The sequence below is a fragment of the Erigeron canadensis genome, chromosome 9 (genome assembly GCF_010389155.1).
Source record: "Erigeron canadensis isolate Cc75 chromosome 9, C_canadensis_v1, whole genome shotgun sequence".
In the NCBI taxonomy this organism is placed as follows: Eukaryota; Viridiplantae; Streptophyta; class Magnoliopsida; order Asterales; family Asteraceae; genus Erigeron; species Erigeron canadensis.
The window spans coordinates 26,976,322-26,993,356 of NC_057769.1; the positions used below are offsets into that span (position 1 = coordinate 26,976,322).

General features: G+C 31.2%; 1 protein-coding gene across 1 annotated transcript; it reads left to right on the plus strand.

Annotated features, from left to right (window-relative positions):
- Positions 1-3,672: 3,672 nt before the first annotated feature.
- LOC122583449 (disease resistance protein RUN1-like) lies at positions 3,673-16,724 on the plus strand. The gene is made up of 6 exons (XM_043755851.1): positions 3,673-4,190; positions 9,204-10,338; positions 10,455-10,775; positions 13,307-14,161; positions 14,276-14,945; positions 16,293-16,724. The coding sequence occupies exons 1-6, from the start codon at positions 3,673-3,675 to the stop codon at positions 16,340-16,342; spliced, it is 3,549 nt and encodes a 1,182-aa protein (XP_043611786.1). The 3' UTR covers positions 16,343-16,724.
- The last annotated feature ends 311 nt before the right edge of the window (positions 16,725-17,035 follow it).

Sequence of the window (17,035 nt, forward strand, 5' to 3'; positions counted from 1 at the left end):
TTTCCGTTTTTATCTAAATTATATTTATGTGTAAACATTATTTCTCATCTTCGTATGTATCTCCAAAACATTTTGATAATTTGATATATTTATTATATTCATATTTAACATTGTTTTATTTTTATTAATGTGTTCGCAAAATAGATAATAATCGCATTAAACTAATTAAACAAAATATTAGTTATTGTGTGTGTTTACGTCAAAGGGTTTAAATTAACATTAATCTAACAATAACTTATAATATTTCGCGCATCGTGCGGGGTAAAAGACCTAGTATATATATATATATATATTTTAGATATAACAATTTAGTGCATGTAACATGACCGCATGCCATAAAAAAATTCTTTTATGTATTCTTTGCAACTATAATGATATTTCCAAAACCTAAATAAAATGATTACCAATTCTTTGCAAACACAAATGCCTTCTGCCTTGCATATATATTTGCAAAACTGTCATGATATTTTCAGAAGTTAAAGTTAAATACAAATTGTTTAAAATTTTATACACTTGCTGATATCTATATCTATACCCATATATAAAGCCTTTTCACTATACTTTTATAAGAATTTTAGGACTTCAACTTTTAAATGAAGATACGATATTAGCCGTTCATCTTTAGCATGATAGATCAAGACCATTCATTCTCATCTTGTACTAATGACAATATAGTTATTTGACACACTGGTTGCATAGTCAATGGTACCTTCACATTTGTGGACTCTCTCTCTCTCTTCATTTTTTTTTATCTCGTCAGATTTTAAGAATATATAGGAATTATAAGAATGGTCAGAGTTAATCACATATCTCAAAACCTTGATAAAAGTAGAAACTTTGAACTTATGATTAGATACAACTTTGAACAATGATAGATTACAAAACATGCATATGCATACATTATTGGAGCTGAGCAGCTTTAAACAATTCTTTCCATTTTTCTGCATCGCAATCCTGGTCCATCACCCTACACCATAACAACACTTGACAATAATCTAACTCATTTACCTCAAAACCATCGTAAAACTCGTTTAGTATTTATTGCAACACGTAACAAACCCGACCTCATATAAGATTGAATCAATGACTAATATTGCTACAATATAGATGCTTGTATTATATGATATCAGGGAAACAAACTCTTCACACATATATATAAATATTCATATTAATTGATTATATATATTTGGCCTTCGGTGAAATCTATGTGTCCAAACTAGGCTTGTATATATACAAGCTTCAGCGACTACCAGCCTACTAACCTCTCCTACGTACGAGTTTATCTCCTATAAAAGCACAAATCATTGCAACTTTCATGTCACAACAATAGTTTTTCAATGCTTTGGATAAATGCTTCTGAGATAAAATAAATAATCAGTTTTGGATAACGAATGTCCTGACGATACCAATTTACCTTTTTTAGCCCAACTCTAGAAATTGTTACTCCATTTCTTTGGAACACCGTTTTTCTAACAAGATTATCTAATACTATCTTATAAAACATTTTGTCTTTTTTTAAAATTTTATCAGATTTGATATACCAAATATACCTCTTTTTTTAATTCATTAGTTTAAACATCTCTACCTAATATATTTATAATACTTTTAAATCTCAATCACTCATTTTATTTTCTCTCCTCAAATCTCAACAACTCATTCTTTTCTCTCTTCTGCATAAATCATTTTATTCCTTTAATTCATTTAAAATCATTTATTTCAAAAACCGTATATCGATAAATTATAAAAATTGTATGGGTGTTCTTAAAATTTCATGCTCTTTTATTAGAGATGTCATTCGATATACTTTCGACGAATTTTTAAATTCGAGGGCGGATCCCGTACGACTAAGATGTACATTTGGCTATCATACTCTATGACTTGACCTATCACCCACATCATCTCACCGCCGCAACGTGTGGGCACTATCTCTCACAGGTAAAATATATATTCATTTTTTTCGAAAACCCTTTTTATAAGTTAACCATAATAATTAATAATTCAAAACATGTTCACCAAACAAATAAAAATAACCCTCTTAATAAAAGTTTCTTTTTTAGTATTGTGGTTAAACTCTACTTAATCTTTAAATTCAATCACAAAATGTTTGATGTTAACCAATAATTTCCCGTTAACTTATTTTTTAAAATGTCAAATTATTAAAATTAGGTTGAACTTTATGCTGAAGATATGAAAACATTTCTCCAAAATTTTTTTTTTTTTCTCAATTGACTATCTTCTTAACCCCAACAAGACGTTAAATTTATGGAAAGACAAGCACAACTCAATTCATGGGGTCACTCTTTGCTTTAAGGGATGACTTCGCTGGAATATTTTAGGTATGACTTTTCACTAGAATATTTTAGGTATGACTATCAATCGGAAGAAATTTTAGTGGCCTACTACAGGAAAAGTGTCCATTAGTGAAAACTTTGTTTAGTGACAACTAAAATTTGACCATTAATAACTTTATTTAGTTACCATTAAGAAAATGTGGTCACTAAACAAAATTAGTGGCCAAAAAAAACATTTTTTGATCTCTAAACAAAATTAGTGACAGACCTTTAGTGACGAAAAGTGACCACTCAAAATTTGGTCACTAATTTATCATAATGACCAAACTTTGGTCACTAAACAAAATTAGTGACAAAAATTTGGTCATTATGAGTGACCAAAATTTTGAGAGGTCACTTTTCGTTATTAAAAATCCGTCACTAATTTTGTTTAAATACAAAAAACTGTTATTTTTTGGCCACTAGTTTTGTTTAGTGACCAAATATAGTGACCATTTTTTCTTAATAGTAACTAAATAAGATTATTAGTGACCAAATTTTAATTGTTACTAAATAAAATGGTCACTAATTAACATTTTTCTTGTAGTGACATCAAAGCCACTAGTGTTTTACTACGTAGTATAGTATACCCCATAGTACATGGAATATATTTACAAGATGAAGCCATCTACAAACTTAAGCCCCCAAAAGTCCGGTTCAAGACTACTAGGATACGAAAAGGGATGAAAAAAACCTGAAAGAGGCCGAGCCATTAGTTTTTAATCTCTCCCGTTTTTGATGGTAACCCGTGTTGAATCGAAAAATAATAGACACCCTAGCTAGCATGTCAGTGACGGAACCAGAAACTTTTGTTATATATGGGTAGCACAAATCTAGTTACGGGTCTATTATCTTTTTTTCGGTTTGCTTCGAACTTTAATAAATCTTTATGATTAACCTTTGTAATCGTAAGAAATTAAACTCAAATGGTGGCTTTTGTTCAAGGGAAGTGATCTGTACATCATCGATTTCAATTTTTAACCCTATACCATCAAATATGGTTTGTATGGTTTGTACAATACAGTAAGCACATATGAAGAACAAACTTGGTGGTGTATAACCAAAAATTAATGGTGTATAGGTCATCACCTTGTTCCTTGTTTCATATATTGACGGATTGACCCCTCCCTCTCCTGTGGTTCCGCCTGTGTAGCACGTCATATTGTCAGCCACTATGAAAAGTAGCCGTTGACTTGTTGACTTTTGGACTTGTGGAATTATGGGATTGATGATAGCCACTCGTACGATGTTTAAAATGAAAGCTAGCCAAACTCATATCCTCGCTCAAAATCACTCATAGACTAATAACAAGAAGAAAAAAAAAAAAAACTCTACCTCCATTATGGTTATTCTCAGTGAAATTGTAGAAGGATCCGCAACTCACACATATGATGTATTTCTAAGTTTCAGAGGAGCCGATACTCGTAATAGTTTCACCGATCACCTCTACAACGCCCTGATTGACGCCGGTATAAATACCTTTCTAGATGATGAAGAGATCGAAACCGGAGAAGACCTGAAACCTGAACTGGAGGATGCCATCAGATCATCAAGGGCTTCTGTGATAGTGCTGTCCGAGAATTACGCTACTTCCTCATGGTGTCTTGATGAGCTGGCATTGATCCTTGACCAACGTCGGGTCTCTGACCAGATTGTTATACCAATCTTCTATCATGTTGATCCCACTGACGTAAGGAAGCAACAAAACAGCTTCGGAGATGCCATGGGGGAGCACAGACGGAAGAAGATGGAGGCCGGAACAAATGCTAAAAAAAGAGATAGATGGGGTCAAAAGATGGATGGGTGGAAGAATGCACTCACAGAGGTTGCCAACTTAAAAGGGAAAGACGTCAATGGCAGGTAATCATCATATAGAGCATATCATATATGCATGCATGTATAATATAATTTTGTGAAAATGACAACTAACTTATGGTTGGATACTCATATATACTCACCTTTTTTTCTTTCTTTTATCCGGCTCCTGAAGTCGCATACCATTAATTAATATACTACTAAATTTTTAGACTCGTATCTAACACATGACACGGGGTTTACGATATTATCGATATTATATCTTCATATATTTCAGTCGCATACCATTAATTAATATGCGGTTCCAAGTGTTATACTTTGCAAGTTGCAGTACATATTGATGGATTATAGAATTTTTTGAAACTAATTGTACTTATAATATGATATTATTATAAAAAATAATTAAGAATTAAAATATAAACATACCTGAAGTCCATTTGATGAAACTGAGTGTTTTGATTGGTTTTAGTAATTAGGTTTTGAAATAATTTTTTGTAGATAATACTTCATATGTTGAAATTGTTTTAATTAACTAAATGATTTTAAATTTTTATAAAGTTGTATAAAGTTGATGGCTAATAATAAATATAAATTAAGTATTTACGGCTAAAAAGTGTAAATTATTGATGGAAAACAATGCATAAACGAGAGTCAATTTGATAAAAAGTGAACGATTTGATTTGTTAATAAGTCATTAGGTTTTAAAATAATTTTTTGTAAACAATATTTCATATGTTGAAATTGTTATGACTAATTGAATGATTGTAAATTTTAAAAAATTCTCTCAAATTGATGGCTAAAAATAAATATAATTTACACTTTTTAGTGCTAAAAAGTGTAAATTATTGATGGAAAACAAAAACGTGTAAATTAATGAGATTTTTTCTACAAATTAACATAAATAATAATATTATATTATATTTAGATAATGATTATTAAGATTTTTAATTTATAGTTAATTTAAATGATGACATAAGCGAAAGTCAATTTCATGAAATTCAGCAAATTGATTGATTAATAAGTTATAACTAGTTCAATTGTCTTATATTATATATTAAGACTCGTAGTAAATAAATAACTTATCGATTTTAAACTTGATTTTTATTTAATTTAATTTATATACTTTTTTCATTACAAATTTATAACTTTTTAACCAATAATTTTAAAATAATAATAATAAAAATATAACTAATATATATCCAATAGAATAATAGTTAATATATATTAAATAAAATAATAACTATTATATATCATAATAATACGTTCTATAAAAAATATATAATTAGTTAACCAAAAATAAATTAAATTTAAGGTAAATATATTAAGATTTTAAAAATAACTATACAATTAGTTTTTTTTTTAAATAGTTATCATGACATATAAGAAAAAGAAAACATGTAAAGATATTATCTTTATAGAAAATACATATAACATTGTTATACTCTAGTTTAAAATATCTAGGATATGTTTTAACTAGAAAAAAGATATTATTTTTAATAGTGTAAAATAAGAATTTAATACACCATGTGTAACAATATAACAAATAATTAAAATGATGGTGACCTATTATAATTTTTTAATATTCATATATCGTTAAGTATGTTATAATTTATAACTTTGATGGACGTATTATGATTTTATATTATTCAAATATTGATAAGCATGTCACAGTAAACAACTTTGATGAACATATTTTTAAAATAATTCAATATGATACTCAAAGTTTTAATAATATAGACGAAACTAAATGCATTACAAGGATTGGACAATCCATACAATTCAATCATAAACAAGTACCGAGATCATACAAAAATGCATAAGGAGCACGTTCATTAAAACGTTTAGAAAATAATAGTTCAAAAGATGGTAAATGATCCTAAGCATAATCTATAAACGGGAACTATGAATCACGAATCCAAGAAGTCTAAGTCCAATCTTAACATAATTAAGCAATCAATCATCCAATACATCTTTGATTAACATATTCACCTGAAAAGTGTATTAAAACATGTCAACATAAAGTTGGTGAGTTCGTACGTTTAAGTAATGAAAATCAAGTGTCGGGATATCAACCATTATCGATAAGCGAGGATTAGAATACCTAATCACGTCAAGGGAACCCTAATAGGGATTCACGTCAATAGAAGATAATACAATAGACGTCACGTCTCAATAATCGTCAATATATATATATATATATATAAACGTCATAATGTGGGTTCAACATCCCTTATACCGAGTATGATCATGTCGGGCGTAGATTCGTCAATCTACAATCGCGTCTTATATATTATATAAATAATATACAGCATACATCTTACTACAATACCGTCATAATGTGGCCATGATCATACCTGGTGTGGATTCGTCAATCCATCGTCACGTCATACCATAAATATAATATACGCCTTTCATCACATATAACGTCAAATAACACGTATCACAAGCAAACAATTAGATAATTAACGTCTCATTTCATATCATAATCAATTCTATCAACCGACAAATGTTTAAACGACAAGTACACTTTCCACCCCAAAATAAGATCAAGGTAGAGGCTACGAGACTCACCTTGGCCGGCAAAAACAAGCTAAGAAAAGTTATAAGTGTTCAATGAGCGTCACACGATCACGACCTATCATTATACATACATATATATTAATATACGTCATTACGTTCATGAATCAAAACCCTAATTGGTGCCCTAGTTGACATTTCCAACTTTGAATGACATTTTGGGGTTCAGTTAGGCATTAGAGGAGCTGAGAAATGATGTAAGTGACAGCTTGAGACGATCCTAGTATGATAAACCCTAAACTAGAAAAATCTGGAAATCAAAATATCCATACCACCGTAAATTACGGTGGTGGTGGCGTAACATTACGGTGGCTGGGTTTTTGGCCCAGCGTAAGGGACGGTCTGACTAGACGGTGGTCTGGAAATGCATGTTTCAGTGTCTAGTCCTCATATATATATACAATGTAAGTCAACAGCTTTTACCGTAAGGTTAAATTTGAAGAAGTAAGCCACCGTCTCATACGGTGACCAAACCGTATGAGACGCCATACTAACCCTACCTGGCGTACAAGATGGCTCGACTACTGTACCAGACGCTAGTATGGAATCAACCAACATAAGAGACGCCAAAACTGGGCGTACCAGACACCATGAGGAGAACTGATCGAGCAGCAGCAACACAAGACAAAAGTGACCTAAAACCCATTTAAACTTCATTTCTGGAGTCCAAATCGCGTAGGGTAGTTACAAGACTTGTTTGTGAACTTTAATTCATTTAAATAAACAATTTTTTCGTAAATCCATTCCATAAAAACTAATTTTAATTACTCAAAATCGCCCATGACCCATAACAAACCTTTACAAACCTTAATCTTGACCAACGGTTCATTTTGACCGTCTTTGACCCAGAAATCAAGTGTTGGACTTTAAGACAAGGCTGTAAACATAAGATAACTAATTTTGAGACAAGTTAACTTACCAAATATCCCACCATAAGCTTGAATCCGAAAATGAGTTATATAATGTAATTTCTTGCACATAAACCTTTAAATTTTTGATATGTTGATGAGGTGATGATAAGGTTAATGATTCTTGCAAAAATCTTGCTTGAAGAGTAATAAATGAGTTAGAAATTTAGAGAGAGAGTGAGAGTGTATATTTTGGTCTAGCATTCATTGTAGTGAGAGAAAGGAAAGAGATAGGGTTGAATGGGTGGATGAGGAAGAGAGGGTGGAAGTGTTTGGGGGAAATGGGTAGGGTTGGGTCAATGGATCGGTCAAATGGGTCAACGGTCGACCTAATTATGTTTTCTAGTCAAATAAATGTTTTCTTACGTCATATAATTGGTTAATACGGCCACATAGTCTCATCTCATATATTACTCGTCATTAAATCGTCAAAAGACGCTAAATTGATTCAACTAACTATACTAAATAGTCATCTAACTCATTTAAGTCACAAGTCAATTTAAATAAAATTTTACTAAATCATGAAATCGAATTACGTATAATCACGTTAGTTACAACCCAAAAACCGCTAATGTTACGAACTGTCCTTGATAGGTTTGTTTCAAATAAATATATTTATTTAAGGGTAAAGTGCCTACATTAGGTTACTTCTGCGTATTGTAGGATTTCAACTATTGTGATTACGTTTTGTTATTGATGATGTGTCGTTATATATGTTTGGTAAAAACTTTGGCATATGAAATACATGTTTATCTAAAGTCAAAACCACAAATGGTATTAAAAATTTATAGTAACGAATACATATATTTTATATGTGCAATAAATCAAAAATCAAAAATGAAAGAAAAAAAAAATTTGAATGTAAGTTTTCTATATAATATTTAAAACCAAAAAGGAGAAAAATGTGATAAAAACAAGAAATTTGAATGGAAGGTTTCAATATATTAATTAAAACCATAAAGAAAAAAAGTGCGATTAAAAATAAAATAGTCATACATAATGGTATGTAATGGCATGTGGTACATACTTGTATGGGATATGACAACGAAAAGTTTTTAATATATCGGTTGGAAATCCAAAAGGGTAAAAATGTATAAAAACCAATGAGTAACGTGGGTTTTAAAACCCGAATGGAGTCTGATGTGACAAAATGGTTCGGGAGGGTGTGGTGGATGAATAGTAACTCGCAACGCAGACAAGTTACTATTCATCATCTCATTTCCCATAATAATACTTCATAAGGTCAATAATAATAATAATAATAATAATAATAATAATAATAATAATAATAATAATAATAATAATAATAAAGTCTTATAGAACTTTCAGATCCAGCTTAGGAAGGTCACTCCATCCTCTTGATAATAATAATAATAATAATAATAATAATAATAATAATACGTGTAAGTGTAAGAAACTTTACACTTTTCCAATTTCACAAAAAAAACTAAACATTTTGAAATTATTTACATTACTAAAAACAATATTAAAGGTTATTTTAATCAAATATTTACAAATGTCCTTAATTGGCTAGTTTTGAGTTTCGTTTATCTCATTCAAAATCATTTTTCAGGAAAGAGTCAGATTTTATTCAGGAAATTGTTAGCGAAATCCTTCAAAGTTTAGGTGTACACTTAAGTGATGCTTTGCCACTCCTGATTGGGAGATACCATCACATTGGAAAAATCACATCATGGTTGACTGATGGTTCCTTCAATCATAATGCTAACGTTCTCACAGTTTTAGGCATGAGTGGGATTGGGAAGACATCTTTGGCCAAATATGTCTTCCATCTTCACTCTCGTAAGTTCGACAAGAGCAGCTTTCTTGAAGGTATCAGTCTAAGATGTACCGGAAAATTTAATGGATTGGTTGATGTACAAAAGCAACTTTATGATGACATCTTAAAAAAGAACAAACCACCAGTTCATGATTCTTGTGCATATACCTCTAAGATCGAGAAAGTGTTATCTCGTGTGAAGGTGTTGCTAGTCCTTGATGATATCGATAGTGTTCACCAGTTGGATGCGTTGCTCGGAAACAAAGGTCTTCATCCAGGTAGCAAAATCATAATAACAACCAGGGACATGTCGTTGACAGAGAGGTGTGCATTATTCAAACCGGGTTTTGAACCCACGCATACAAAGCTCCTTATTGAAAGCTTATATAGATTCGAAGCAGTGGAGCTATTAAGTATGCATGCATTCAATTGCAAAGATCCCAAAGAAGGCTATGAAGAGGTTGTAGAGAAGCTTCTCAAGTACTGTGAAGGACATCCGTTGGCTCTTGAAGTTCTTGGCAAGTCCCTACGTAATCGAGATATAGCTTATTGGGAAGCATGCGTAGATAACTTAAAGAAAGGAACTCATTCGGGTATAAGGAAGGTCTTGCAAATGAGTTACGATTCCTTGCCATTCCCAAATGATAAGGAATTGTTCAAGCATATCGCTTGTTTTTTTGTTGGATTAGATCGAGAGATTAGTGAGAAAATACTAATGTCATGTGATATAAACACAACATCTGGAATCCCAAATCTCATTGAGAGATGCCTTCTTAGTGTTGATCAATGGGATAACAGCTTAAAGATGCATCAAATGATTCAAGAGATGGGGAAAGCTATAGTACGTGAAGAATCACCCGATCATCCAGGGAAGCGTAGTCGGTTGTGGTGTCACGATGAGTCATTGAAAGTGTTAAAAAGAAAAAAAGTAAGAAAAGGAAGTTTATGTAGCTACCAATTAAGTTAAATATATACTGTACGTATTTAGTAGTGTTAATTTCTAGCTACTCGTTCTAATTTTCAATTCATTGTATTTATTCTCAGGGTACTGAAAATCTGAAAGGCCTTGTCCTTGACACAAGAATGCTTGAGAAAGAGAAGCCTTTTGATCTCAAAACAGATGCCTTTAGAAATATGGATAACTTAATGATACTACAACTCAACTATGTGCAACTCAGTGGGTCTTACGAGGATTTTCCAGAAGAACTAAGATGGTTGCGTTTGCATGGGTTCCCTCTAAAGTTTATACCTTCAGACATACCAATGGAGAACCTGGTTGTCCTCGACATGTCATACAGCAAAATCGAATCATTTGGAACTTACCGTACTGATTGTTACCCTCAACCACTTGAGGGCGGGCAAAAGGTAAAAATTAAAAGAATCAACTTCAAATATATGTTTAGTGTCTTTCAATTCAGCTTTATCTCATGAGATGTTTGAATATAGTACGTGTGAATTTATTTACTTGTCTTTTCAAATATATATTTCATATTTTATATATATGGATTCTGATAATTTGAACACTTAAATTTTCGTGAGATTTAGATCACTGACCAAAATACATTGTGATCTGAATTTAATACAATGTGTTTTTAATTTTCTTTTAAAACACATTGTTTTAAGTCATATCACAGTGTGTTTAAACAATTTTCTGATTTTCATGCGGTATAAAAAACTCAATGTGATTTAAAACTTAACACAATGTGTTTTTAAGTAAAAACACGTTGTGGTTTTGAAAAACACAATTAAAACACATTATGTTAGATTCAGATCACAATGTATTTTGATTAGTTTCTAGTTTTCACAGAAATTTTAGTTTTCAAATGAACATTTCACACACACACACACACATATATATATATATATATATATGAAAAAAGTGAGTATTGGGTTGTTCCTCATCTAAGCTATAATGAGGAACCCCTCACATACAAGTATTTTAATACATGTTTGAATTTTAAATAAATACATGGCCCCATGAATTTTATGATTATAAAAACCAGATGTGAGGGGTTCCCCATCTGAGCTTAGATGGGGGACAACCCCATACTCACTTATATATACTTTTTTTTTATTTCAAGAACTATTTTTTCTTTTGAAAAACCGTGAGAACTCCTAATTTTTGTATTGTATCACATGATTTTGAAGTTCCTTCACATGTGAAACATTATAAAAACGTATATTTACGTTTCTATTCACATATGAACAAATGGCTATATATACGGTTTTGAAAAAAATTTGGTTGTACAACATACATTTTTATAATGTTTCATATGTGAATGAACTTTAGAAACGTGTGACGCAATACACAATTTAAGAGTTCCTACCGTTCTTACAAATAAAGGGTTCTCGAATTAAGTGTCCTTTATATATGATAAAGTTACTTTGCAAAGTGTCTTAAAGTGTAAAGTGGTCGAAGCATTGATACATGCATTATTGATTAGAAAACGTACTATCTTTAACTAAATTTTTCTCTCTAAGATGCATGCATCTTAGTTACCACTAGCAAACAGTGTTGAAAAGAAAAGAAATAATTAAATCATGTTTTCATATATATATAGATATTGCATGTTAGTATAAGCCGTGTATTAGTGCTTTGCACATTGACTTTAACATTCCATTCTTAAGTTTTTTTTTTTTTATGGGTTAAGAGAAGAAATGATAAGAAACTCCTTCAAATCTTCATTCTTAAGTTTATATTATAAAAGAAAGGATAGGAGATGATAAGAAAAAATAGGTATTTTAAGACTAAAAGTTTTCTTGCCAATTTGGCATGATTTGACTAGAAAGGAAAGGATATATATATATATAATTACCACTTCACCCTTCACTTCACATCTAATATTTCTTTCAAAAAGGCTATATTTGTAAAATTATATCTTTTTTTCTTTTCTTTTCTTTCCAATAAAACTCAAGAATGTAATTAACTCTTTCTTTTCTTTCCATTTTTTTCAGTTTTTATTAAACTCAATAATGCATTATATTTATAGACTTTCTTTCTCTCTCATATCCAATCTTATAAATCTTTTCTTTCAATTATAAACTTGAGAATGTAGTGTAAGAGATTTCACACAGTAACATCATACTATATGTAATGAAACCCCTTCCTCCCCCAATGGAAACCAATTAATTTGCTCTTAGTAATTTGCACCATAAATGCTTATCTTACTAATTTAAACTTAAAATTTTTATCTTATAAAATATTTCAATTTACACCACTCGGTATTTAACTGCAACCAATAGTCACTAGTTTCAACACCCAACGCCTCCACCACCAAATTGTCATTATCGTCATCACCGTTGTATGGTCGGCCACTGTATTAATTAGATAGTAGATACGAGTATTAAGAGTACTATAAATAAAATAAAAAAGTGATGAAAAGGATTATGAGTCACCCACATGTACTGCTATATATCTCCCTTCCCATTAGAAGAATAGCGAAAAAAAGGCTTAAATATGCCGTTGTCTCAAAAAAAATTTGTTTCGTTTCGTTCTTTAATGTTATTTCATTTATATACGTTTAAATTTTGATCATTTTTTTCTTTCAATTCTTTGTACTTTTTCTTTTCAATTCTTATTTCTTTATTTTTTAGATTCTTTGTTTTTTTTTTCTTTTTTTCTTTCCGTTCTTCTTATCATTTTTTTCCTTTCATATATTTTCTTTATTTTTTAGATTCTTTGTTTGTTTTCTTTTTTTCTTTCCGTTCTTCTTCTTATTTTTTCCTTTCATATATTTTCTTTATTTTTTAGATTCTTTGTTTTTTTTCTTTTTTTCTTTCTGTTCTTCTTATCATTTTTTTCCTTTCATATATTTTCTTTATTTTTTAGATTCTTTGTTTTTTTTCTTTTTTTCTTTCCGTTCTTCTTATCATTTTTTTCCTTTCATATATAATAACTCACTCCTTTACTTGAGCAGTTGATAGGATCATGTTCAGAAGACAAAAGAATCCTTGGATCATTGAAGATTCTTGATGTGAGTTTCTGTGAACAACTTGATAAACTCGGCGGCTTTTATGAACTCCCTACACTTGAGAGGTTAATAGCTAGAAATTGCATACGTTTGATTAAGATTTGTGAATCACTTGAGGAATGTATTGAACTTGTCTACATCGATCTTAGCTACTGTGTGAAGCTAGAAAAGCTTCCAACAGCAATAGGTAAGTTGAAGAATGTTGAAACGCTGTTGCTAGATGGTTGTGATACCTCTTCTTCCATTATGGAGGAAGTTCCAAGTCATTTGAATTTCAACGTGATTTCCTTACTGAGTTCGTTAGTAAGGTTATCACTTGCAAATAATAATTTGTCCAACGAATCCTTTCCGATGGACATGAGTAGCCTGTCATCGTTAAAGTACTTATGTTTAGATGAGAATCCTATCGTGTATATGCCTAGTTGTGTAAGAAGCCTTTGTATTCTTGAGGAGCTTCATATGAGAAACTGTAAAACTTTGATGACAATCGAGCATCCTCCAACTACGCTAAAACGGTTATATTCACATTCAGATAAGTCTATGTTACAGAGAATTATATTTGATCCAGATATGTCTCCAAGCCGTACATTTATGGGTACATCGCGACCTTGGTCATATGAAATAGAAGGGATGGTGAAAGTCCAAGCACTGGAAAGTGTTGAGGAAAAGGTATTATCTACTTTGGGCTGGACTCACTTATTTGAATTTGACTTCCTTAAGAAAAGTCACGTTGTAACTTATCGTCGTCTCCGTGGAAGAGCAAAGGAATATCAAATCCAGGTATTGTCTAGTAATTACTTATTAACCATGTTTGCTAAATATTTGTGCCTTTGCGGCGATGAATTAATTAGGGTAATAATTGATTGATTGTAATTATTTTGACGGATGGAGCAGATGTATTATGAATTTGGGATATTCAGCACTTTTTATGGAGGGCAAGGGATGCCAGATGGGATTAGTTGGAATATACGGAGCCCGCCTTTGGAAGTTGCAGGAGACTTTGATATATCCTTTACAGTTCCTTCATCTCCTAAAAAGCAGCAGCTCAGAGGTCTGAATTTATGCTACGTGCAGAGGAAGGAGGACTATGGACAAAACTCCCAAGAGCTCTTCAAGAAATATGGATATCCGCTTGACGGATTGTTTTATCCGCCAGTGATTGAAATAAGGAATAAAACAAAAGGCCTCACCTGGATATACAAGCATTGTATTGGGGGATTTGATGTAGGTGGAGAATGGTTAACGTATATAAGCTACTGGATGTTTGGGATGAATGAAATGGAAGCCGGAGATGAAATTATTATTACCGAGAAAAAAGGCTGCCAACTTGACCAGCGTACAGAGAACTGTGGGGTGAATTTTGTGTATGAAGATGATCAAGGAACCATGGAAAATGATGAAAGTATGGAATATTACAAGTCATGGAATCACATCATTGGTGGCGATCTTTCGGCTTTTGAAACGACCACTGGAGAATACGTCCTATATCACCCGCAAATTTCACGATCTTCTAACAAGTACCCGCCCATTTACTGGGGTAAATATGCATGCGTAAAATATAAAGGTACGTGTCCTTTTCTATTAAACATATATGTTGTATGGGGCTCACTGAGAACAAAAACAAAAATATATCGATAATTACATTATATACTATGATATTATTAAAAATTATTAGCTTAATTACAACCCATGCAAATTTTAAGATTATGATTTACGATTATATAATATATGTTAAAGCATGACTAAATAAACATAATATCTATAAAATATAATAAATCTATATAATAATAATAATAATAATAAAAAATCTGTGCAGAATTTTCAAAATCTGTATGATCAATTTTGTGCCTGGTCGTATGGTAACGGAAGCCGCACAACGTAAGCGTGTTAAGTATGAGGCTAAGTGTACTGACATTAGATATGGGTTTCTCCCTTTCTCTTTCTCTTCCTCCGGAGAACTTGAGAAGGATGCGGTAGCCCTACTAAAAAGGATGTGAAAGTTCTCCGTGACTCAAGACATTGTGGCACATGCATGCTTTTACTCATATTTTTCATAGGATTAGTTTCGTTATAACTAGAGGTGTGGGAGCTCAGATAGTAGTATCGAGGCTCCTCACTTATTTTTTGTAACTTCTATGAAAAGTGTTATTTTTATAAAAGAAAATAATAATAATAATAATAATAATAATAATAATAACAATAATAATAATAACAACAACAACAACAACAACTAGCACGGTACTCACGCAATGACGGTGCTATATAGGCGTAGGTGATAATATTTTAAAAGGTGAAAATATTTTAAATAGGGTAGTGTATGTGAAAATATTTTAAAGGGTGATCGATAGGTGAAAATATAACACAAGTATATACATTTTTTAAAATAAGGAGTTATTTTTTATAATAAAAATAATGATAACGATAATAATAATGATACAATAAATATAAATATATAAAGAAAAACAAAAATTGAAGAAAAAGTCACAACTAAACAAAATATAACATGAAAACTACAACATTTGACATTTATTTATTGTTAATTTATTGGTGATTAAGATTAAGATTAGATGAATTGTCATCTATGATATTGTGTTTGTAGTATTATTATTCAAAAGGATAACAAAAACACCAGACAACACACGATGACAATTATTTTGGCCCCACGTCACGGGCCCTTATATACCTCCTAGCTAGTTTGAATTGAATCTAGTTTAATTAATAACATTTTGTCAAATAAAGATGTCAATTAAGTTTAAGTAAATGAGGTGTACATATACATAACAATTTAAAAAGAAGACTTTTATCTCAAAAAATAGATAAATAGGCAAAAGTGTTTAGTAATAATTATGATTAATGTATTAATTATTACTTGTGCTTTTCTTTCTCCTTGTCTATTTTTTCAATCTTTCAGAAGCGACCCTTCCTTTTAGAGCTTTCTCCAAGAGGAAAATTCCTAAGTAATTAAATAGTTGGCGGCATCCAGAGGTGTATATGTTCATGATTTCGATTTCCAAAGTTCATGGTTTCGGGATAAAAGGAGTTACCATGCATCATCTAGGAACACATCGACTCTTCGAAATGGCAACATTATACATATGCATGGAAATGGCAAATTTGGTAATGTGTAGCTAGCTAGTTTAATTGTTGTTTGTTCGTTAGGACATGATCTCGATCAGCTTACGTACAGCTTGTAGGCCGGGGGCTGGTCCTTTTCTTTTTTAATTATTGTGGTTTGTAGTTATGTAAACAGACGTACTGTCGTATGTTATACTGTTATGTAACCTATTGAGTCCCGCTCGAGGAAGACTCTTCCTTATATAATTCACAAAGAAATTTTGTATTTGATCGAGGTGTGTTATCAACTATATTATATATCATTCTCTGAAGGATTTCGGTTCTATCTAACACAACGAAAGCATACATAGCAATAACAATAGCATATTAAAATTTTCTAGCATCCGAAATCAATCCCATGGATCATCTCGTTAAATAAAAGTTCAAGAGAATGAATATAAGAAAATATATCCTTGAAAATTTTTCCTTAATATAAAAATTAAAATATTCAAGATAGAATCTCTCTATTCGAGGAGACACCCAAAATTCCGATCTCGAACTAATAAAACAAAGCACCCAAATCTGGTCTTTATCCTTACT